The sequence below is a fragment of the Lactuca serriola genome, chromosome 3 (genome assembly GCF_051521515.1).
Source record: "Lactuca serriola cultivar US96UC23 chromosome 3, Lser_US96UC23_V15, whole genome shotgun sequence".
In the NCBI taxonomy this organism is placed as follows: Eukaryota; Viridiplantae; Streptophyta; class Magnoliopsida; order Asterales; family Asteraceae; genus Lactuca; species Lactuca serriola.
The window spans coordinates 240,732,785-240,756,721 of NC_136410.1; the positions used below are offsets into that span (position 1 = coordinate 240,732,785).

At 36.2% G+C, this 23,937-nt stretch overlaps 1 protein-coding gene across 1 annotated transcript; it reads right to left on the minus strand.

The window, feature by feature from the left end:
- Positions 1–1,865: 1,865 nt before the first annotated feature.
- Positions 1,866–8,788, minus strand: TSL (Protein kinase superfamily protein). Its single transcript, XM_079032001.1, has 16 exons — positions 8,248–8,788; positions 6,713–6,802; positions 6,200–6,400; positions 5,227–5,280; positions 5,031–5,138; positions 4,872–4,916; positions 4,589–4,701; positions 4,237–4,303; positions 4,000–4,066; positions 3,752–3,843; positions 3,466–3,645; positions 3,148–3,358; positions 2,787–3,051; positions 2,644–2,698; positions 2,355–2,516; positions 1,866–2,244 (listed from the first exon to the last, which is right to left on the minus strand). The coding sequence occupies exons 1-16, from the start codon at positions 8,512–8,514 to the stop codon at positions 2,149–2,151; spliced, it is 2,073 nt and encodes a 690-aa protein (XP_078888127.1). The 5' UTR covers positions 8,515–8,788; the 3' UTR covers positions 1,866–2,148.
- Between the last annotated feature and the right edge of the window lie 15,149 nt (positions 8,789–23,937).

The following is a 23,937-nucleotide window of genomic DNA, read 5'->3' on the forward strand; positions in this document are numbered from 1 at the left end:
ATTCTCCAAGAATTTTTTAGAACTCGATACATTTTTAATTGACATCGATCAGAGAAAGTGAAAACAGGAAAAGTTTTAGACATATTTTTCAAGCATTCTTCAAGAGTGATTAAATTCTTCAAGAATTATTTATTTGTATATCAAATTTGTGGTGTTACAAACATGCAAATCCACACAATCAAACCAAAAGAATGAAGTTATTCTAAAAGAAAATTCTAATGTTTTATAGTATATATTCTTAAAGATTGCAAACGTAATAATCAACAAAATCAAACCAAAAGAATAGAAACATTCTTAGAGAATTTCCAATATGTAGAATTTATAATACTATATTCTTAAAAAATGCACAAACAATAATCGACTTAAAAAAACACTGATCATATTAAAAGATTAATAACTAATTTAAAACTTAAAATGTAAAATATATAATTTATATTATGAAACATCGGTTACTATCCTTACTTTCCATAAATTAGTGTTAACCAATTTTCCTAATTTAGTCTTATAGTTAATTAATTGTAGTTATATTGTACATGTTACCACATGTTAATAATATATAACCTAAGATCATAAGCTTTCATTCTTTTTAATCCAATGGACCAATATTGGTCGTACATTCATATAATATTTGGAGTTCACATTTAATCCTATCTATCTATATATATATATATATATATATATATATATATATATATATATATATATATATATATATATATATATATATATATGTATTAAAAGGTATTTAAAAAAAAAAAAAAAAGAACCCTTACTAGTATGCATATAAAAAACTTACTAATAGTCTAATTCACATAGAAATACATTAATATATGTTTTACAAAAAATATATTAAAAAACATGGGCTAAAAATATGCATATATGTATGATTGTATGGTTTTAATCTAAAATACATTTATACATATTAATATATAAATATGTTACATATAAAGGTACGCATTGAATACAAAAATACAGGTAAAAAAAACTTATAAATATGCATATAAAAAACTTATTAATACACATATAGGTCACAATGGATTAAATACAAAAATAGGTATTAAGGGATTAAATAGAAAAATAAAATAAAATAAGTTCACGATGTACAATTGTACATAATATATTTAGCTTGCAAGGGAAGAACACAAAAAACCCAAGCCGGGATGTCGTGGGTTCAATTACCATAAATGAAAAAAGTTTCTCAAGTTTCAACTTTTACACACAAAAAAAAAATGATGTTTAAGCAAAACTATTAAAATTCTGTTAAACTTGTAAAGGCTTGTGGCATTTTCTCCTGTTTTTTTTTCAATTTATTTTGACTTTTTAGTTGAGGCATTTCTACGTTCTTATTATATATAACGTAATAGGATCATAGGATGCCATGTGAGAATATTGATGGCTTTTATAAATCATGAGGAGATGTGTTTGCGTGTGTGTGTGCTTGTTTTGTTATGCTGGATGAATGAGAGAATTGAAATTCTAGAGGTGATGACATGTAAGTTGCTTCTACCGTATTCATAATCTCTACTTATTATTTATGTCTAAAGGAGACTGTGAGATAGATGATATGGGTTGCAACTTTCAACCTAGAGAGTAGAAATACAGTCATACAATAACATGTTCGTTTGTGGAGAACGTACTAATTTGAGTAATTTCAAAAAGTTAACCCATTTGTTCAATTGTTCGAACTTATCATGCATGTGCTTAATGTTGTTGCTTATTTTAATTGGTATTGTTTATTCAAACTTTATGAAATTTTATTATAACAAAAAAAGAACAAAACAAAAAATCCAAACAGTTAGTTTATTATCGATCATAACATGTTTACACAACCCCATCCAATTGAAAGCCATTTCACACGCATGCAGTCACGAAAACAAGAAGTCTAACTTTCATGTCATGTCACAAAAGAATAACATGATACATCGCTTGAATACCCCACTTCACCCCATTGTTATATTTACATTAAAAAAAGGTCCAACTAAGGAAACCCATACAAAAGAGACTAGAAATGTTTTGTAGGGTGTCATGGGATTGACAACACACATAACAAAAAGCCCAACTTTTGAGCAATTAAAAAAAAAAAAAAAAAAAAAAAAAAAAAGGAAACCTTACACTTGACAATTACTCAGGAAAATTTCCAATTTTTGGTCATTTCTTGGAGTATATTAAGTAGGGGTCTTGAGCGATTGTTAGCACATCAGGTCTTTCTTCTTGGTTATATGTTAAGCATCTCCGAATAAACTCCTGAAAGAAAAAAATAAAATATTCTGTTTAAAAACAGCTATGATATAGTAAAAATAGAGATATGCATTGACTGATAATAGCAAAATTAATATGAAACAAATGCTACTGACCTTTGCTTCATTTGAGACGGAAGGTCTAGAAGGGAAATCAACTTTTCTAGCTTTAATTATTGTATCTTCACGCAATATGCGCTCTTGCGTCTGATCATGTCCAAAAGGTCGTTTCCCAAATAGCATTTGGTAAAGCAGGATACCAGCTGACCACACGTCAACCTATTTTCATTTTTCATTTTTCGCAATAAAACACACAAAATCAATTTTTATGATGAGGCCATTTACGTCTTTTAATAATTAGTGAGAATGGCATAAACATAAAGTGAAATATGTATGAATGACTGACCTTTGATGAAATGAGGGGGATCTTACTTAGCTCAAAGCATTCTGGAGGGAGGTACCTGAGAATATGTAGGAAATGAATTATTATTAATAATAATAATAATATATAACAAAAACTCAAAAAGTAAAATGAATAAAAGCTCTCACCAATATGTTCCAGCTCCCTGAGAAGTAAGCTCCATGCCTTGGGATCCAACATCATCCTCTACAATCTTACTAAGTCCAAAATCAGTTACTTTTGCAACACCAAATTCATCAAAAAGGACATTTCCAGGCTTCAAATCATAATGAATAATCTTCTGGTTTCTTTTGTTCAAGTAAATAAGTCCTTGAAATATTTGATAAATAATTATCCTAGCTTCCTTCTCAGGCAATATAGGGGTTGCCTTAAGAACAGCATCAAGATCTTTACCTGTATAATATAGATTTAGATTTGATGAGAATGAGAAGGGCATTCACGTCTTTTTCAATTTATCGTTTAGGGTTTTAGGGTTTAGAATATATATACCACTACAATAGTCCAAAATGGTGCAAAAAGTATTTTGATCAATCTCAAAGATGTCCCATAGGCGAACAATGTGATGATGAACCAAAGTTTTATGAATATTGTATTCTCTTATTGCATGACGTATGTAGCTTTGCTTTTTATCTTCACTCCATTGGGCGTTTAAACCATGAAGCTTACATGCAACATATCTATACTCCACCAAATCAAATGCCTGTTTTTAAAAATAAAAAAAAAAAATGTTGGTTAGGTGTTGTCATGTGTTTTTTTATATGTGTATATAAATTACATGATTAAAGGAAAAAAATAAATAAAACTGACCTTGTAAACCTCACTGAATCCTCCTTTTCCAAGAAGGTTTAAGAGAGCATATCGATGATTAAGGATCTGATAATTATTAAAGCGGGACCCATCTTCATCTCTTATACGTTTCATTTCACGTATAAGTCGTCCTTTTTCTAGTTCATATCTATCTCTTTCACGCACATAGCTTTCCTCTTCCTGTTGTTATATTTCATCAAATTTAAAAAGTGGAAATTAATTATATTGGAAAAAAAATATGTAGTAATAATTAAAAAAAAAAAAAAAAAAAAAAAAAAAAACTTACACGTTTAATGCTTGCCAGGCGGGATTTATAAATTTCATCCTGGATGATGATGTCTTCTTCTGTAGATTCGGCTTCTGTTCCTTCGCCTTTATCTTAATATAAAGATGAATGGCTTTAAACTTGGTTAGAAATTAGAACAAAAATATTAAAATCTAGGAAATCATGTTCATGTTGCTTCTTTCATTTATTTGTTTATTATTTAAGTGACTTGAAAAAAATAAGAAACAGATTAACAGATAAAGATTTACCTGGTTGCTTTTTCTTTAGTGATTTTCGTTGCCTCTCAACAGCTTCCCTTAATTCTAACAAACGCCTCTAGAAATCACAATATGAAATTGTAAGTAATAATATACATGTCATAGATCATAGACAAACGCCTCTTTATTTGTTTTTTTTTCAAATTTGAAGGGGATTTTTTTTCAAATGTTTTTGATTAACATAATGGAAACATGATTAAAAAAAATTAAGCAACAAATAGAACAGACCAGATGAGCATTAAGATCCTTAATGGCTTGCCCATCTTCCCAAGTCTCAGATATGACTGTTCCAGCTCTGCAATTTTACCAAAAAAGCAAAAAATTAGATATCCAAAAGAGTAATTTACAGAAACAGTCCCTATTCTTTCTGGTTTTACCGTGTTTAGTCCAAGATTGAAACTTTCCTTTACTTTTGCTCCTTATTTCATGGTTTCTATTTTGGTCGTTATCGCAGGCTTGATATCATAATATGGGAACTTAAAAATAAGGACAAACACTGAAAAAGGTTTTGGTTTTAGACTAAACACTGTAAAAATCAGAAAACACAGGGACCATTTCTGTAATTTATTAGATACTTTACCTGATAACACCGACGTTGCCAAGTCGCAAAGAATCTTGTCTTACTTTTGTTCTTGCTTCTTGTCTCTCAGCTTTAGATACAGATATCAACAGATCAGATATGACTTTCATTCTCTGCAATACAGGGTCATAAATGTAATTATCTTATTACACAAGTAAAAAAAAAGTAGATTTTCTCAAATGGATATGTATAGGAACAATTCTAGAATGTGTTGGCCTACTTTTGTAGAAATTCTAGTTAATAAAAAATGAACATACAGTACAACATATAACAAAAAACTCACTTTTGGTTTCACCTGCTGTTCATTATTTTTAAGCTCCTTAAGCTCCTGTAAATCACAAGAAAAAACATAAATATGAAATTATATATATATATATATATATATATATATATATATATATATATATGGAATAGTTGTAAAGAGAATAGAGTAAATAAGTACCTTTTCCAACTGTTGGCATAGATGTTGATATTCTGAGGCCTCTTGGCGAGCTTTTTTTAAGTCTTCCTCTAGGGTTATTATTTTGGCACGTAGTGATGTAAGTTCCTCCTAATTTGTTTTTTTTTTAAAATAATAATTAGGTTAAAACAAATAAACAATAATGATAAATGCCAGTAATTTGTTTAGTAATCCATACATCTAACAAAGCACGTTCATTTTGTCCAAGTTGCTCTTTTAGCCTACTACTCTCCTGCGAATATATTTAGAAAAAAAGAGGTGATTATGAGTTTATTACACAATAAAACAAAAATGGTGATGATGTTATTTTTAAAACAAGAGTAATTGAGCAATGTAAAAATAAAAAAGAAATTTAACATTTTATAGACTTGCATATTTCCATAAGATAAATAAATTAAGGGGAGATTCAGCTTCAGACATTCAGAAATGATGAATTTATTCTTTTTAGTTTTTATATATAGATTTGTTTCCTTTATCTACCTTATAATGTACTCTACACAAAATCATGGTTTTCCTCCATATTTGCAACTTTTATATTTTACATAAATGATGATATACTTTCCTCAAAGTTAATAATACTGTTTTTATATATATAGTAATTTTACTAGCCTTTCAAGTCTTAAAAAAATTACTCTACTTTCCACTTTTGAGATGTCTCATAACATATCCACAACCATGATTCCTTTTATGGAAGTTTACATGTTAAAAGTACCTATTTCACATAAGTAGAATTGAGTTTTGTCTGTAAAATTTCTCATTGTTAAAGGGCATTTTAGACATATGACTAACAACCAAACTCTTACATTCAGTCATGTATAATAACCATAAAAATTATACACAAACAACTTGGTAGTTACTTCAATGTGATCAATGCAAAACAAACAAATGTATGTATGTATGTATGTATGTATGTATGCATGTATGTATATATGTATATATGTAGATATGTACATATGTATGTAAGTCTATATGTATGTATGCATGTATGTATGTGTAAATATGTAAGTATCTATATATGTATGTCTATAAGCATGAATGAGTTATATGTATGTATATATGTATGTATGTGTAAATATGTATGTATCTATATATGTATGTATATAAGCATGTATGCATTTATGTATGTATGTAACTATGCATAAAAACATTACCTTGTGATGTGAGTTCTCATGAAGACCATTTGATGATGTAAGCAATTGAGTAGAATTTTGTATTCTTGTTTGATCATTGGAACCACGTCCTCTGGCTGGAGTAGAATTTCCCTTACCACGTGTTTGTTTCCTCTTATTTACATCTGTGCCACTCTTAACCTCCACTGCTTCCACAACTTTTTGCCTTGCATCCACTGCCACCTAGATTTTTCCCGATCACAAAAAATACTCTTAAACCAATTATAAAAAAAAGGCTAAATGCAAGACATAGCAACATTCTTTTTTATTTATTTATTTATTATAGCACCCACTTTCATTTATTTCCTTTACAACTTTGTATTCTAGAATCATGTCCAATTATAGCATCATGTGTTCAACTTTTTTCTTATTAAGACATTATCCATAATAAAAAATTAAGAATATGAAAGTTTGAGATATAATGAAAATGAAACAAGGATAATATGGTTTTTGTAGTAGTAAAACTAATATTAATGATTTAAGCAATAAATCAACCTTAATCTGTCCGGATGCAGCTGAGTCAGCATCATCTGCAAGCTTTCTACGCTTCTGAAAGTTAGCTTGTATGAGAAACTCTCTCCCATTCTAGCAAAGAAATGAAGATTAAAGATTAGCTAATATGAAAATCCAACTGTTTTTAAACATATAGCAGCTGTTTTAGATCTCATTTTTATTAGTTATATGGTAATTTAGATGTTGATAACTTGATTCGATATTTTACTCCTTACGTTTTACTTTTGCATTTATTGGTTATATGGTTGGACTTTGAACAGTTTGCACTTTGCATTATTAATGATGTTGAGATTACAAATCATTGAACTCATATCATTATATCATATATTATCATATATAAATATTTTCTAGATAATTTATAGGTTCACATGTTTTACCACTTTAAACTTTTCATTCACAGCATTAATCAAACAGCCATTGTTCATTCAGCACTAGTTTCTTACATACAATTCTTCACATAGGGGTAAAATGGTCATTTAATATAATTCAAACTGTTTATTCAGCAAACAAAGCAAGCAACAATTTTCATTAACTGTCTACTCTAGACAGACGTCATTTTCCAGACAACACTTAATGAGACAAAATAAACAACAGATTCTTACTCTAATGTATGTCTAGGTAGTATCATACTAGCAGGGTTAATTGCAAGAAATGGCAATGTACTTCCATTGATTTGTTTATTATAGCATCCTACTTTCATTTCTTCAACATTTACTTTGAAAAATCCACCCAATTATAGCAAGGTCATCCAAATACAAAGCAATTTGACTGCTATAATAAGAAAAAAGTTGAAATGTACAGTGCTAAAGTTGGGTAGTTTTTGTAATAGAAAGAAATGAAAGTAGGATGTTGTAATAAACAAATATATGAAAATACATTACTGCTTCTTGCATTCAGGCTTCAGCCCTATACTATATGTACATAGAAGGATTAACAGACAAATTTAACATCTCTTGTGGATTTAGGGAGCCAAGAAAAGGCTCGTTCTATACAGCTATGTATCTATATAACTTCTTTAAGCTCATAAACTCATGATTTGCAGTTGATTGTGGATCTTGACAGTGATCTACTGCTTATGTTTGTGATCAGTGACAAATAGTCACAAACAAACACTTCTAGGGAAGAGTTAACAAGCAAATAAGAAGAGATTGAAAGTATAGTACCAAAAGAAACTTATGGTGTTCGAACAAACATTTTGGTCGTAGTGCCTAAAATGAAACTAGATTTTCTGGAGCTTGCACTTATAAACCTATCACGCCTAAAGTCTCTGTGTAATGCATGCTCAGTGGTGTTTGGATATGAACTTTGAAAGTGATTATCACATTATTGCAACTAGTGTTTGGGTAAACTACTTATGCTAAAGAGGGCGACGTGACTTCTACATTGAAATCAGAATTTGTCGTTGTTATCAAATCATACTTAAGACTAAAGCGTATGCAAAGTTATGCAAAGCAAAAACTATGTCATGTTTACAAAAGTATAGATGATTTTCAGCAGAGTAAGTTCAAAAGACTCACACTATCATCCTCTTCCGAATCGCTAGAATCCAATGATTCAGCATAAATCTCACCAGCAGCATTAGCTCCAAACTTGACGGCAGAAGAAGAAGAAATTGAGGACCGCGTTGCTGCGGCTTGGGCAGCAGGAAGCTGGAGAGTAGACACCACGGCAGTGGAGGTTTTACCCACCATTCTGGCTTCGAGTTTTGCAATTTTTGATGGTAGAGACTGATCGGATTGATTAGAGGAGTTTGAGGCGAGGTGTAGAAGCACGTCCTCTGACATTGTTGATGGACTAGGCTAAAGAAGAACCCTCTTCAACTAACAATTCGAAGAAAAACCCAGAAGCTAAAAGCAAAACTGATTAATATAAACAGTTGAAAATGGTGTGGTAATGAGATCTCATGCCAGAATGGAAGCGTTTCTGACAAGGATCGAAGGTTACGCTGACTTGGGAATTTTGGGAGGGAGTGAGTTTTGACAATTAGGGCTTTTTGTTTAACAAATTTTCCGATTTGTGGTGTCGAGTGATGACGTCTAGGTGGTAAAAGGGGAGTGATAAGCGGAAACGAATTTGAAAGTGCTCAAGCATTTTGCTTAGTTAAGGGCCTTAGGGCTGTTCTTTCTTTTTTCACCCAAATCACACAAAATAATAGGAAAATGTTTGTGTATACCCACAAACTTACAATATTTTGGTTTAAAAGATCTCTTATGTTATTTTTTTGGTAAGTGCATGAATTAACATTTAACCGACTAATTTGGGATTTTGACCCAATTCAACCGGTTTTCTTGTCTAGTCATCATCCAACTAAGTTAGGCCCTGTTTGATTTGGTGCTGACTGGGTCCGGTCAGACGTTTTTGTCTGACCCGGTCCGGTCGGAGTGTTTGATTTACGTCGGACTCAATTGGCACCTCTTACTCGGTCCACAAAATTGTCTGACCTGGTCCACTAGAAAATTAACACTGACCGAGATCGGAACTTAATTCATCCCGATTTGCCCTTTCTCCTCCTTCCCACACGTTCCTTCTTTGCCTCCCACCTCCGACATCTACACCTCCCACATCCATCTGCGTCGCTCCTCCCTTCTCTGACTGACTCCCAGCTATGTGTGTGCTAGGGCTAACACAGAAAATGGTGCCACCATCTTCCTAATTCCCCTAATAAACAGCAGCAGGTCATGTGAGAGTTTCGTCATTGGTACTGCTTCAATCAACTAATTCCCTGTTTTGTTCTTGAATATTCCTTTGAATTCCTTATTTTTGCTTCAATCAAACAATTGAAATAATTTGATTTTGTTGATTTCCTTTCTGCTACCTGTTATTTTTCTGTTTCAGATTAGTTGTGCTCCAATTGCCAAATCAAAGATAATCAGGCAGAATTTTGATCAAGGTATGACGTATGCTCCAAAATTCAACATCGATTATGTGTGGTTTATATCAATTGTTTCAAAACGGGGCTTCATTTCGATAGTGATTTCAATTATGTATACTCTACTGTCATATATTGATCTTGATTTTACTATATGTTCTATCTTTATATTCTAAATCGTTCATGTGTGCATGTTCCAATGCTATTTGTATGATTATATCTACTTTTGTGCTTGAAATCCATGGTGAATGCTTATTGTACACTTTCATCCAGGTTACTAGATTCAAGATTATTCACATAATCAAATCCTTCTAGTTTCTATTGACAACTTGTGAAAGCCATTTGATCAATTTTGATTGTTTACATCTTTGCAGGTAAGGGGTAACTTCAATTTTCTAAATGGTGGTTGTTGGATGAAACGTTAACTGATGCAAATTCCTTTATGGTTGTGGTCAAGGTTGTTGTCATGGTATTATTTCAAGTGTTGATATCAAGGGTAATTATAGTCAAATTGAGGTTGAATTAAGGTTGTTATCATAGCTTTTGTCCCTGTTTTGCATTACAAGTTTGACAAGCCCTTTCCTTGAGTTCAAGCTTTTTCTTTTGTAGTTTTATGATTTGGTTTTATAAATTGTAACCAGGATCATGTATTTCATACTTTATTGATGTGATTGTTGCAACAATATTGATAAGTAGCAACCACATATGATAATGGTTCAAACCATATGAATGCAAACATATGATAATGGTTCAAACCATATGAATGCAAACATATGATAATGGTTCAAACCATACGAATGCAAACACAAGTATTTTTTTTTTCAATTGGTAAGAAGAAGTAAAGACAATCAAGGGGATATGTTAAATTTTTTTTCTTTTAATCTTCATGTTTTTTAGATTATCGTATAAATGAAGTTAATTAATAATATATTGTGGTATGAAATTATTGCATAAATGTATTATTCTAAAAAAAATGTTTGAGGGTAATATAGTCATTTTGTTCGGTCAGTCAGGCGCAAAATCAAACAACAAGTTTCAGTAAGAAGTTAACTCAGTCAGAACTTCAAACCCAGTCAGCTTCTGACCCAGTCAGCTCTGACCCAGTCAACAACTATCAAACGACCCCTTAGCGAGTCAACTCATCCGACTCGGATTACACGTCAACGACTCACGACCGAGTTGGCTTGCTTGGGCCCTAAGGGTTCAGTGGTCCCTACTATATAATTGAAGGGTCTGCTGGACAAAATCCAAAACTTTTGTTACCACTTCCAGCCAAACACTAGCCAACAGCCGATAATACAATACTCGCTTTGCCCTTAACTGTCTTCCATGGATCCTACCCCACCACCATCACTAGATACTATAAATTCCAATAACTCGATAAGCTCAACAGATGGGCTTAATTTAAATGATTTGCACACGACTACCCCACCACCATCACTAGATACTATAAATTCCAATAACTCGAATAACTCGATAAGCTCAACAGATGGGCTTAACTTAAACGATTTGCACACGATCTTTTTGTGACTGTGGTGAAAAGATAGTTGAGCAAAAAGGTCAGGTGGAGCGTATGAAGGAGAAGATGGGTCGCGATTACCTTCATTCCAGGGTGGATGTCCTCAACATGCAGCAAAGATTTGTAATTATTGAGAAGCAGATTAAAGTGATTGCACGGTTGGTTGTGGGTGTTGTCATCGTGATGCTCCTGCTAATGATTTTCATCATTCACTTGATAATCAGCAAGTGAATCTCATGGAAGTGGTTTGTAGTGGTATGATAATCAAGTTCATGTAATCCACTGTTAGGTTTAATGGTGTTTCTTTTCATATATATATTATTAAGATTATGTGTGTTCGTTTGTGTTAGTGGTAATCCTGTTTGTGTAGGTAGTGGTAATCCAATGGTTGTTGTAAAGGTAATTTATGGATGTATTTTGAAGTCCTGGTTACATGTAACAGGTGTTTTGGTATGATCTTGATGTAATGTAAAGTGATTGATGTTGGATTAGTGTCTAAGTCCATAACTATTTTGGTATGTACTTGACCCGATGGTGCATGGTCTTTTTGGGTTGCCTTCACCAAAGCAACTTGATAGGATGAATTATGGAGAGAAAGGATTAAATATGATTTATTAATATATTATGAGAATAATATATTAAAGGAGAAATCATATTGTTTAATTAATATTAGTCAAGAATTAAGAATTAAGTTTGTGGCTAAAAGAGATTAATTAAACTTAAGGGACTGGAATTGTAATTATAAGATAATTGCAATTGGGCTATGGATTACCTTATTATTTAAGGTTGGACGAATTCTATGGGGAAACCCATTAGAAATCGTCCAAGGGCCTTAAAGAAAGGGTCCATGGGTTGCTTAGGGCCTAAGCATCCAAATTAGGGTTTCCTAGTTTAAAACCCTAATAGCCTACATGTATAAATAGGACCCTTAAGCCTCAAAAACGTGGTGAACTAATTGGTTAGGGTTTCCACACGTTTTTTTGGCAGCCTCCTTCTCTTCTCTTCTTCATCCTCTTGCTCTTGGTGTTTGTGATCCATTAGAGGAGTGACATTTGTGACTCTAAGCTTTCTAAAGTCAATACAAGAAGGAATTGGGATTGTTATTACTATATAACAATCAAGGTAATATCTTAAACCTATTTCTTATGTTAACATGATTATCATATGCTAGAATTAGGGTTTTAAGTCTTGGATTCAAAGCATGTACAATAGAGAAACCTAGATCCAAGCTTTAGGGTTTGCATGAGCACATAGGATGTCTTTTGGCTATAACCCATCAGTGGTATCAGAGCCTTGATTGGTTTCTATTGTCTTGATGCCTTGTATGTTTGTTCAAGTTGAAAAAAATCGATTTTTGCCCATTTGCCTGATGAACTCGGCGAGTCCCATTATGGACTCGGCGAGTAGGTCCCTACTCGGTGAGTTCATAGGGGTACTCAGCGAGTTCGAGCGTCAGAAAGAGGAGATTTCGGGATTTCTTGTTGTTTTACTCATGGATACATGCCTTATCTGTTTTAGATAATTAAAATCCAATTTTATACATATTTATGAGTATATCCTTGATTAAACAAAGATATTTACCAATTAATTAGATAATTACTTCCTTATATGATAAAGTTTGATTATTTGTATTAATTGGGTAACTTATTTTGCAAGGAATTAAAATTAGGTCAAATATAGATAAATGATGAAATTAATTGTTTAATTTATGTTATTTGTTATTTGATCCTTGTGTTGTGAAAAGTTTCAATTTTTCCCCTTTAGGTTTTATAGTTTAAATTTGAACTCAAAAGTTTTGTTTTTGAAATTTAAATAGTTAAAACCCTAATGTTTTGAATAGTTTCAAAACTTGCCCTCAAGTTTTGGAATTTAAATTTTGATTAAAAAGTTTAATTTTGAAATATTTAAATTCTAAACCCTAATGTTTTAAAATGTTTCAAAACTTTCCCTCGAGTTTTGGAATTTAAAAGTTGATTAAAAGTTTAATTTAGAAATGTTAAATTCTAAAACCCTAGTATAGTTTTGAAAAGTTCAAATCACACCCTTATGGTTTTATTAATTAATTAAGGTGTATAATTAAAAGAGATTTAATAAATCCATATAGTTTTGGTGTACAATTTAATTAAATTAAAAGTATAATTATTAAATTAGAACACCTAGTATTTTAAAAGTATAAAATACACCCTATACTATATATAACATTAAAAGTCTAACATTATATATATGTATGAGTAAAAGTCAGTCTTACCGTTAGTAGGCCTCATTCACGAAGCTGGTCTATAAGGGGTGTTTAAGGAAATTGCCTATAAAATGGCGATTGAATGGGTATCCACTCTTACCCACCGCACTCTTGACTAGTGGAGGGTCGTTAGCCGAACGGGTAGGATAGGACATAAACCTTCCATTATAAGTATAATGAAGTATAAAAGTAACTAAATGTTTTCATAAAATTCCCAATCTTAGTTACTTTAGGCAAAAGTGAATTTATGCAATTCCATGAAATTACACTTTGTGCCCTTGCGAAGACGTTAGTGGAGCGTGTGTGGTTAACCGGCACACTAAATGGTTCTAAGCAAAGGTATCAAAGGGTGACTCAATGTTTGTCATAGTTCGGTGAAGCGTGTGTGGTTAACCGACACATCGAATAGGTGACCGTAACATGTGAGGGCACCATGTAAGTTTGCATGGTTATTCACACCCGCTTTGTGATCCTCGGCATCCCAGTCACAAACTAGAGGGGCATATCGAGATTTAAACATGCCATTGAAATGTTCAATGAATCTCTAAGGATCTAGGAGTTTTCATAGATTTAAAACTTAAAATTTCTTTTTCGTTTTGATGGTGGAAAATTAGTGAATCGTCATTCACTTACCTTCAAATGTTCTGCAATTAGGGTTACGGCACCCCTCTCCCGAGTTGTAGAATATTGTGTTGGATCCTAGCCTTAATATCTCATTTGGGTGATTTATTAAGGACTCAATCAATCAACTAACTTGAATTTGTTTTCTCCCATTTTGTAGATGTCAAAGTTCGACAACTATGGTCTTCCCAAATCCCGTGGAACAAGCATTCCACATGAACATGATATTCCACGATTCAATCGAGGAACAAGAAATCATGCTTCAATTCCTCCTCCTCCTCCCGTTGTTCTCCCTAACCCACAAGATCGAAGAATTGAAAGGTTCAATAAAGCCCTATTGGCAATGAAACATGAAGATGGTAAGCCCGTGTGTGCTCACGTTCTAGGAATGAAATCACACATCGATAGGTTGATAATGTTGGGTGCATCATTCCCTGATGAGTTGGCTATAGGCTGGGTTCTACAGTCACTCCCTGAATCATATAATGAGTTCAAAAGAAAGTATTATATGATGGATTATGACGCAAACCTCATTGACCTAACTCACATGCTCATTGCTGCTGAATCAGAAATGATTTGGCAAAGCAATGGAGCATATTTGTTAGGAAAGTCAACCAACCATACTTCCGAGGACGTTCTAGGAGAACCGACCTGCGTTTGTTGCCAAGAGAAAGGGCGTTGGATACTAGTCTGCCCTAAGAGCCTGAAGAGTCTAGAAGATGGGAGAGTCAAAGAGTATGGTTGTGCTTCAGGTAAAATCCACTATCTAACTCCATTAAGTTCCTATTCATTGATTCTTAATAGATAATGTGATAAGATTGCACTTGAATGTTTTGCAGGATCAATGAAAAGAGAGGAAGCTTGATGAAAGAGCAAGATGAGTCTAATCACGAAGAAATGGATCTCGGCCGCATGAATTCGAAGATTAGATTTTGAGCTTAGAAAGTTATGATAGAGTTGTTAGGAATATTTATTACATAGTTTTTCAGTTGATTTTGCATTGTAAGGACAAAATGTTTTCCGTTGCTTTTATGAATAAAATAAATTTTAGTTTAACTCATTTATTTATTTATTTCCTTGCAATGAAATCATTATGAAAAAGAAATTGATGTTCCCATATTTCTACAACAAATGGATGTGATTCTTAATAATGTTATTTGTGGAAAGGTCAAGAATTTACCAAATAAGGAAAGTTTCTCATCAACCAAGTTTCAAGTGGATAGAGACTTGGAATCATACAACAAGTATTGCATGATGAATGAGAAGTTTCATATTTGGAAATTGGACTAATTCGTTGACAAAGTGTCAAGTAAAGGGCTAGGAGATCAATTATACAAGGTTGTGTGTTGATCAAGTCCACCACAAAAGTAACAAAGATATTCGTCATGATTTACTAAGGTTAAGTAAATATGATTACACTTATGAGATTAAGTGTAATTCTTAGTTGATTTGAAAGAGTTTAAATCAATGGCAGAACGAATAAGAAGAATCAAGTAGGCAGAAAGATAAAAGTTTCTCTATTCTAAGAAGAAGGGAGAGTACCTTTTATTATGATAGGTCTTAATGATTAAAGAACCATATCTCAATTGATCCTCTAAGTGAGTCTTAGTGCAATTGTATGTCTAAGAAGAGGAATCGAGAATTGAAGAAATGGTTAAATCAAGAAGCCAATCATACTTCGTTCCAAAACAATTCTTAAAGTTAAGGAAGGTTGATAACATTCATCAAATGTGGAAAGTTGTGATGTCTTGGATAAGACAAAGACCAACTAGAACCAATTTTATGAAATGTTTTGTCTTGATAAAAGCTGCACTAACTCTTGAATATTTGTTTGTCAAGAAATGTTTTATTGACAAAAGAATCTTATATGTCAAAGAGTCAGTGGGAGTATTAATGATCTTGAAAAATTTCAAGAACTAATCAAGAATAAACCTTATCGAACATCACTAGCACACGACTTGAGGTTTACAACCTATCGTGGTTCTATGCAATTGAGTTAATTATGCATTTGAGTTCTATGAGTTCTCATTTGAACGCATAAAAGGCAAACACCTTGATCAATGAAAAGTACATTGATAAGAAAGGGTGAGGTGCTTAACTACTTGGAAGACATGGTGGGCAGTCGTGTTACCATAAGGCAAGAAATCAAGATTGAGAAAGATCGGTCCATAAGAGTTTGAATTTGTCGTAAACTTTGTTTTGACAAATTCACATGGATAGGAACACATACACCATTAAAATCTAAGTGTCATAAGATTTTCTCCTTCATGAAAATGACTGTGAGAAAATGCTTTCACTAAGAAAGATTTTAAGAAGATAGCAATTGTAAAATTGCATTCTCAAATTTGATTATGGTCACGGTATCCCTTTCCATATTTCGAATTGTGAGATTTTGCAATTAGTCTTAATTGTTTAAGACACATATGAGCTATCTTGGATAAAGGTGTATGAGATTAAAAAGCTTAGATAAAAGATTATCAAAGCATTAAGTATTAGAAACATGAACTTAAGAAATTCAATAGGTATTGTTTTTCTGTAAGTTAAGCTGTTTTCTGAATACATGTCAAAGCTAGTGGGAGCATAAGTGTTATGTTTATAATAATCATCATGATAGTGGGAGCATAAATGTTATGATTGTATGATTATTAAGGCAAGTATTGCAAGTTAGCAATATTAATTATAGAAAACAAGAGTCATACTTTGCAAAGTAGTAAGGATGTAAAGTTGTTTTTCTATAATTAAGGGAGAGAATGTTGTACTTCATTTCAAAATCTAAAGCTTAGATTGAGAAATTTTAATAAATTTAGTCAAAGGATACATAGTGTGTTCTTAAATTTCGATTATGATTACGGCATCCCTCTTCATATTTCGAGTTGTAAGAACGTAGCACATAAAATATTATGGCAGAAGATTGATAAAGTATTAAATCTTCATGCAAGACATTGTGCATCGTGTCCAATACGCTTTGGGTATAGGATTGATTGCGAATGCTATAATATTTGACCATTCTAAAATTTTCCAAATGTCTAGCGCATTTAGAGGGAAAAAGGACAAGAATCGGTTTTGACTAAGATAATTAAACAACTATCAAAGGACAATCCAAGGTTCGCCGAGGATTGGTCGCTTGTGAGTAGTCGGAAGTATGATATTGGATGGAGCATATCGACATTATTATGAATAGATAAAATTCTATTAAGAATGAGTTGTGATATGGTAAGTATGGAAAGGTTTCCATATTGGGAGTTAAGTATTGAGAATCTATGTCTAAGATTAGAAACTTTTATGCAAAAGGATGTTCAAATGAATGTACTTTGAGTGAGAGACATCACATCTATGGAATTGTCTTGTAACAATTTCCGATAGAGAGTTTTGTAATTTCATTGGTAATAGTCCTTGTGACTTTAGTGCAATGACATTATAAAAGGATCATTGCATAAAATGTTAGAATCTAACATATTTTATAAGTAGCAAGAATTTGATATTCTTACACTTGTGATAGGAATTGGGAGTTGTGAAATGAGTATGATTGGAAATGTGTTCATTTGATCTATTTCACAAAGTAAGAACCATAGGAAAACATTATGTGCATGCTAAGAGCATGGGACAAGTATAGTTATGATTCAAGCAAGAAGTTGATTACCCGAAACGACAAATAATGAGTAATCGATATGGTGATAAATAAAAAGTGTTTTATTTATACTCAAAGGTTTGAGGCCATATGGGATTAGTATTATCCTTGTGTTTCACTTTGCATGTTTTGACTTCCTGAATAATTTAATTGGTTAAGAACAATCAAATTATTCGAACGGACCACAATCGTTCATATGTTGGGAGTAGGTATGAATGAAGACTGTCGTGAATTGGTGTGTGGATTGTCTAAAGTGTGTTAGGCATAAGCAATTGTTTGTTGCAACGTTCATGAGTGCTTATGAATATGATTTGAGCATTGGATTAAACCCACGCTCACTTGGATCACTTCATGGATTTTATCACGAGTGATTGGTGAGACGATAACATCTTATATTCTTGAAACCGAGACGTGTGAGTTGTATCTTGCGAGTCGGTTGCACATTAATAATATGTAAACGCACCAGTAACTTGGTGTTATAAAACACATTGTTGTGTGTGATTTGGTGAGTAAGTGCAAGCGAGCATTGAGTCAAAGTTTATCCGTTCCTTTTATCCAAAGTAGGATAAAAGCGATATCTGTGGGCCCCTCGATGATTTAGTGATGGCACCTAAGCGCTTGGCCAAGCCGGGACTAAATTGATGTGTTCAATTGTAGTCTGTTGTCAGTCGTCATAAATCTGAATTCGGGAAACAACACATAGACAGAGAGAATGATTTAGATCCATGTATCAGTCTATAAGATAATATATAGAATGGAGGAATATATAATCCCTTATCTAAAGGACAGCCGTATCTGATAAGATCAGAGTTGACAGCGGCTTTAGAAAGCTACGATTGCAAGTCATGATCTGAAGTCATACACAGAATAGTTATTAGACTTATCCAAGTGGGAGACTGTTGGATTAGTATCTAAGTCCATAACTATTTTGGTATGTACTTGACCCGATGGTGCATGGTCCTTTTGGGTTGCCCTCACCAAAGCAACTTGATAGGATGAATTATGGAGAGAAAGGATTAAATATGATTTATTAATATATTATGAGAATAATATATTAAAGGAGAAATCATATTGTTTAATTAATATTAGTCAAGAATTAAGAATTAAGTTTGTGGCTAAAAGAGATTAATTAAACTTAAGGGACTGGAATTGTAATTATAAGATAATTGCAATTGGCTATGGATTACCTTATTATTTAAGTGAAACGACCCAAAAATTTCATTTTTCAACATAACCAAAAACCATAATCTGAGTGTCATATCATAAAACCATACGTGATGTATCTCAAACATAATAAAAACACTGTGAGGGAAAAACTGTATCATATCTAAATCAAAAACTGAATCAACTCCCAGGATAAAAGCTGAAGCTGTGGTGTGTGCGATGCCATCATCCCGAGCTCTTCCCTTTGCTTGCGGAAGTACCTGAAACCAAAACTGAAACTGTAAGCACGAAGCTTAGTGAGCTCCCCCAAACTACCACATACCATACAATAACATATCAAGCACATACTGGGGCCTTGCCCCCTCCATCGAACCGAAGTTCGAAGCTAACTGACGGGGACCTTGTCCCCTACATCGGACCGAAGTCCGAAGCTAACTGACTGGGGCCTTGCCCCCCTCCATCGGACCGAAGTCCGAAGCTGACTGACTGGGACCTTGTCCCCTCCATCGGACCGAAGTCCGAAGCTAACTGTCTGGGACCTTGTCCCCTCCATCGGACCGAAGTCCGAAGCTAACTGACTGGGGCCTTGCCCCTCCATCGGACCGAAGTCCGAAGCTAACTGAACACATCATATCATAACATATCAACTGGCATAAACTCACATATACTGCATACTACATCGGGCCGTAGACCGGAACACATAACACATAAATCCTGTCTGAGCCACGAAGGCATCAAACATACTAACTACTGTATCAGATCAACATCCGAAAACTACTGCTAGCTAAACGGGCCGGCATTGTGGCCTTAGACCCGTTCCTACTGGAAGGAAACTCACCTCGTGAACTAGCTGTTGAGTGAATGGCTCTGAGGGCTAACTACTGCTGCTCCGGTATCTCCCCGGCTACAAGTCCATAAACACACTCAATGAAATACTAAACACTGCACTGGGTAAAATGACTCTTTTACCCTTGGTCAAAGTCAACTCTCGGTCAAAGTCAACCCACAGTTGACCTGACTCACCGAGTTGGGCCGCCAACTCGCCGAGTCTCTAATCTCACTTCTCAATCCTACTCGTGGCTACTCGCCGAGTATGACATCGACTCGACGAGTACCCTCTCGATTCAAGAACTCAGACAATCTTCATCCGACTCGCCGAGTCATATGAACAACTCGACGAGTTGTTCTTGAGCTTAAGGAGATTGCCTTGGACTCGCCGATTTATAAGAACAACTCGCCGAGTCCCTCCATTACTGAGTCTACCCTCGAACTCGCTGAGTCCACTCCACTACTCACTGGTCCCACTCGACACCACTCAAAAGAAAGAAATCGGGGACTCGCGACTCGACTCGCCGAGTCGTTCTTCCGACTCGCCGAGTCACAACCATGCAACTATTCTACACTCGATTCTGCTTGAATCCATTACATACAAATGATAGATCTGAGTCCAATAAGCTGATTTACCACGTAAAGTTTCCAACTTTACATGTACAAACACATGAAAAAGGGGATAAAGGCTAAAAAGGCACTTAAAAGGGTAGATCTATGGTTATTATGCAAAATAGCTCCATAAAGGCAATAGATCTGGGCTCTACAACTCCTAAATGGACAGATCTAAGGATATCTCGACATAAAAGGGCTTCCATATCAACATAAGGCTTGAGAAAAGCATCAACTAGATCTAGAAGAGTTCTAATGGGGTTTTAAAGCATAAAAGGGAAGGAAATCCGAAGTATACCTCAAAGAACTCTGGTTTTCCCTTGAATCTTTGCTCTACAACTCTTCTCCTTGCTCCTTTCTTCTTCTCCTTCTTCAAGCCTTCACAAATGCACACAAGATCACATAAATCACTCAAGAACGAATTAGGGTTTTCTCACAGCTCTCTGAGGGTGAAGGAGGCGAGAATGGAGGCCATAAGGTGGCTTAAATAGTGGGCAACCCGGGGATTTAGGGTTTCTCCCAGACAGACAGACTCGCCGAGTCCGGAATATAGACTCGCCGAGTCGCCAACTAACACGTGCTCGAAATCCCGTCCCTACTCGACGAGTCAGGCTATGAACTCGCCGAGTCCCTCTTGCAAACTTCAAAGTAAATACCATGGAATCATCTTACCGGAGACGGGTCGTTACAATTCTCCCCCACTTATCTCAGACTTCGTCCTCGAAGTCTGCTACGACTGAATTTGCAAATATCTCTGGGTAGTGCTCTCTCATCTCCTCCTCAGCCTCCCACGTCCATTCAGACCCCTTCCGGTGCTGCCACTGCACCTTCACTAACTGAATTTCCTTGTTCCTCAAGGTCTTGGTCTTCCGGTCCAGAATCGCGACCGGCCTCTCAATATAATTCAGGCTGCTATCAACCTGAATATCCTCTAGGGGAACGACTGCTGACTCATCCACCAAACACTTCCTCAACTGAGACACATGGAAAGTGTTGTGGATCTGACTAAGCTCCTCAGGAAGATCTAACCGATAAGCAACCCGACCCACCCGGGCCAAAACCCTGAAAGGACCAATAAATCTGGGGCCCAACTTGCCCCTCTTCCGGAATCTAATGACACCCTTCCAAGGTGAGACCTTCAGAAGGACCATATCTCCCACCTGGAACTCCAAGTCTGAACGCCTCATGTCGGCGTAGCTCTTCTGCCGACTCTGCGCAGTCTGCAGTCTACTACGAACCTGCTGGATCAACTCGGTCGTCTTGAGCACCACCTCTGTGCTCCCGATGACCCGCTAACCGACCTCGCCCCAACAAATCGGGGTCCTACACTTCCTCCCATACAGCATCTCAAAGGGAGGTCGATCAATGCTCGCATGATAACTGTTGTTATACGAAAATTCCGCTAACGGAAGATACGTATCCCAACTGCCACCGAAATCTAGAACACATGCCCTAAGCATGTCCTCGAGAGTCTGAATCGTCCTCTCGCTCTGCCCGTCCATCTGAGGGTGGAAAGCGGTGCTGAAATGGAGACGAGTACCCATCTCGTCGTGGAACCGCTTCCAGAATCTGGATGTAAAACGGACATCTTGGTCTGACACCACCGATACCGGCACTCCATGACGTGCCACAATCTCTCGCACATAGATATCGGCTAACTTCTCCGCCGATATACTCTCCTGGATCGGGATAAAATGGGCACTCTTCGTCAACCGATCCACTACTACCCATATCGAATCCACTCCTCGTGTGGTCCTGGGAAGCTTGGTGACAAAATCCATGGTGATGTCCTCCCATTTCCACACGGGAATGTCTAACGGCTGCATCTTGACGTGAGGTCTCTAGTGCTCCGCCTTGACCTTCCGGCAGGTTAGGCATCTCTCAACATACCAGGCGACGTCCCGCTTCATGCAGGGCAACCAATAATCAGGTCGAAGATCTCGATACATCTTCGTCGCCCCTGGGTGGATATAAAATCGAGACTTATGAGCCTCGTCCATCAACACTTGCCGTACTCCACCCCAGTACGGTACCCATACCCTCCCGTGAAGCGTCAGCAATCCCCGACTGTCATAATCAAACGAGGCTACTCGGCCCACTATCCTCTCACAGTTCTGTCTCTCCTCCTTGAGGCCCTCCACCTGAGCCTCCTTGATCCGCTCCAACAACAGAGTGATCACTATCATCCTCAAACACAGATCTCTGATAGGGGCCGCCGACACTTTGCGGCTTAGGGCGTCGGCCACCACGTTGGCCTTCCTTGGATGGTAAAGGATCTCACAATCATAATCCTTTAGCACATCCAACCACCTCCTCTGCCTCATGTTCAGACTCGGATGATCCATAAGGTACCTCAAACTCTTGTGATCCGTGTAAATAGTACAACGGACCCCATAAAGGTAATGCCTCCAAATCTTGAGGGCAAACACAACCGCCCCCAGCTCTAAATCATGGGTAGGATAATTAGCCTCGTGAGGCTTCAACTGTCTCGAGGCATAAGCTATCACATGGCCTCGCTGCATCAATACTGCTCCCATACCTGTGATCGAGGCATCACAGTAGACTACGAAGTCCTCTACTTCCTCTGGCAAGGTAAGGATCGGAGCCTCGCATAATCTCTGTCTGAGGGTCTCGAACGCTGCCTGCTGCTCAGGCCCCCAACAAAATACCACCGACTTCTTGGTCAGTCGGGTGAGCGGCACTGCTATCTTGGAGAAATCCTGAATAAATCTCTGATAATACCCTGCCAACCCTAGGAAGCTCCGAATCTCAGATGGAGACTTCGGGACCTCCCACTGCATCACGGCCTCTATCTTGGCCGGATCTACCAAAATACCCTTCTGGTTGACGAGGTGGCCAAGGAACTACACCTCGCGCAACCAGAACTCGCATTTGGAGAACTTTGCGAAAAGTCTCTCCCTCCTCAAAACCTCCAGCACCTCTCGCAGGTGCTCCTCATGCTGCTCCTGCGTCTTGGAATACACCAAGATATCATCTAAGAATACTATCACTGACCGATCCAGCATCGGCCTGCACACGCGATTCATGAGATCCATGAACGCGGCTGGAGCATTGGTGAGAGCCCAAATGGCATCACCACAAACTCATAATGACCATACCTGGTCCTGAAAGCAGTCTTATGTACATCCTCATCTCTAACCCGCATCTGATGATAACCGGAGCGTAGGTCGATCTTGGAGAACCAAGACGCTCCCTGAAGTTGATCAAACAAATCATCTATCCTCGGAAGTGGGTAACGGTTCTTCACCGTTACCTTATTCAACTCCCGATAATCTATACGCATACGATGCGACCCATCTTTCTTCCTCACAAACAGGATCGACGCTCCCCAAGGCGAACTACTCGGCCGAATGAAACCCTTGTCTAACAGCTCCTGCAGCTACGTAGACAACTCCTGCATCTCAGGGGGAGCTAGTCGATACGGTGCCTTGGCTATCGGAGCCGCACCAGGAATTAGGTCGATCCTGAACTCGACCTGCCTCTCAGGAGGTATCCCCGGCAAATCCTCGGGAAACACATCCGGGTAGTCTCGCACCATAGGAACATCATCAACTGCCGTCTTGCCCTTTTCCCAGGCATCCAAGACGTAAGCTACAAAACCGACGCAACCCTGCTGAACATAGCGCCTCGCCCTTGCGGCGGAACAAAAGGTCGGTCCACGCTGTGGCCTCTTGCCCTGAATCACTAACTCTCCCCCACTGGGAGT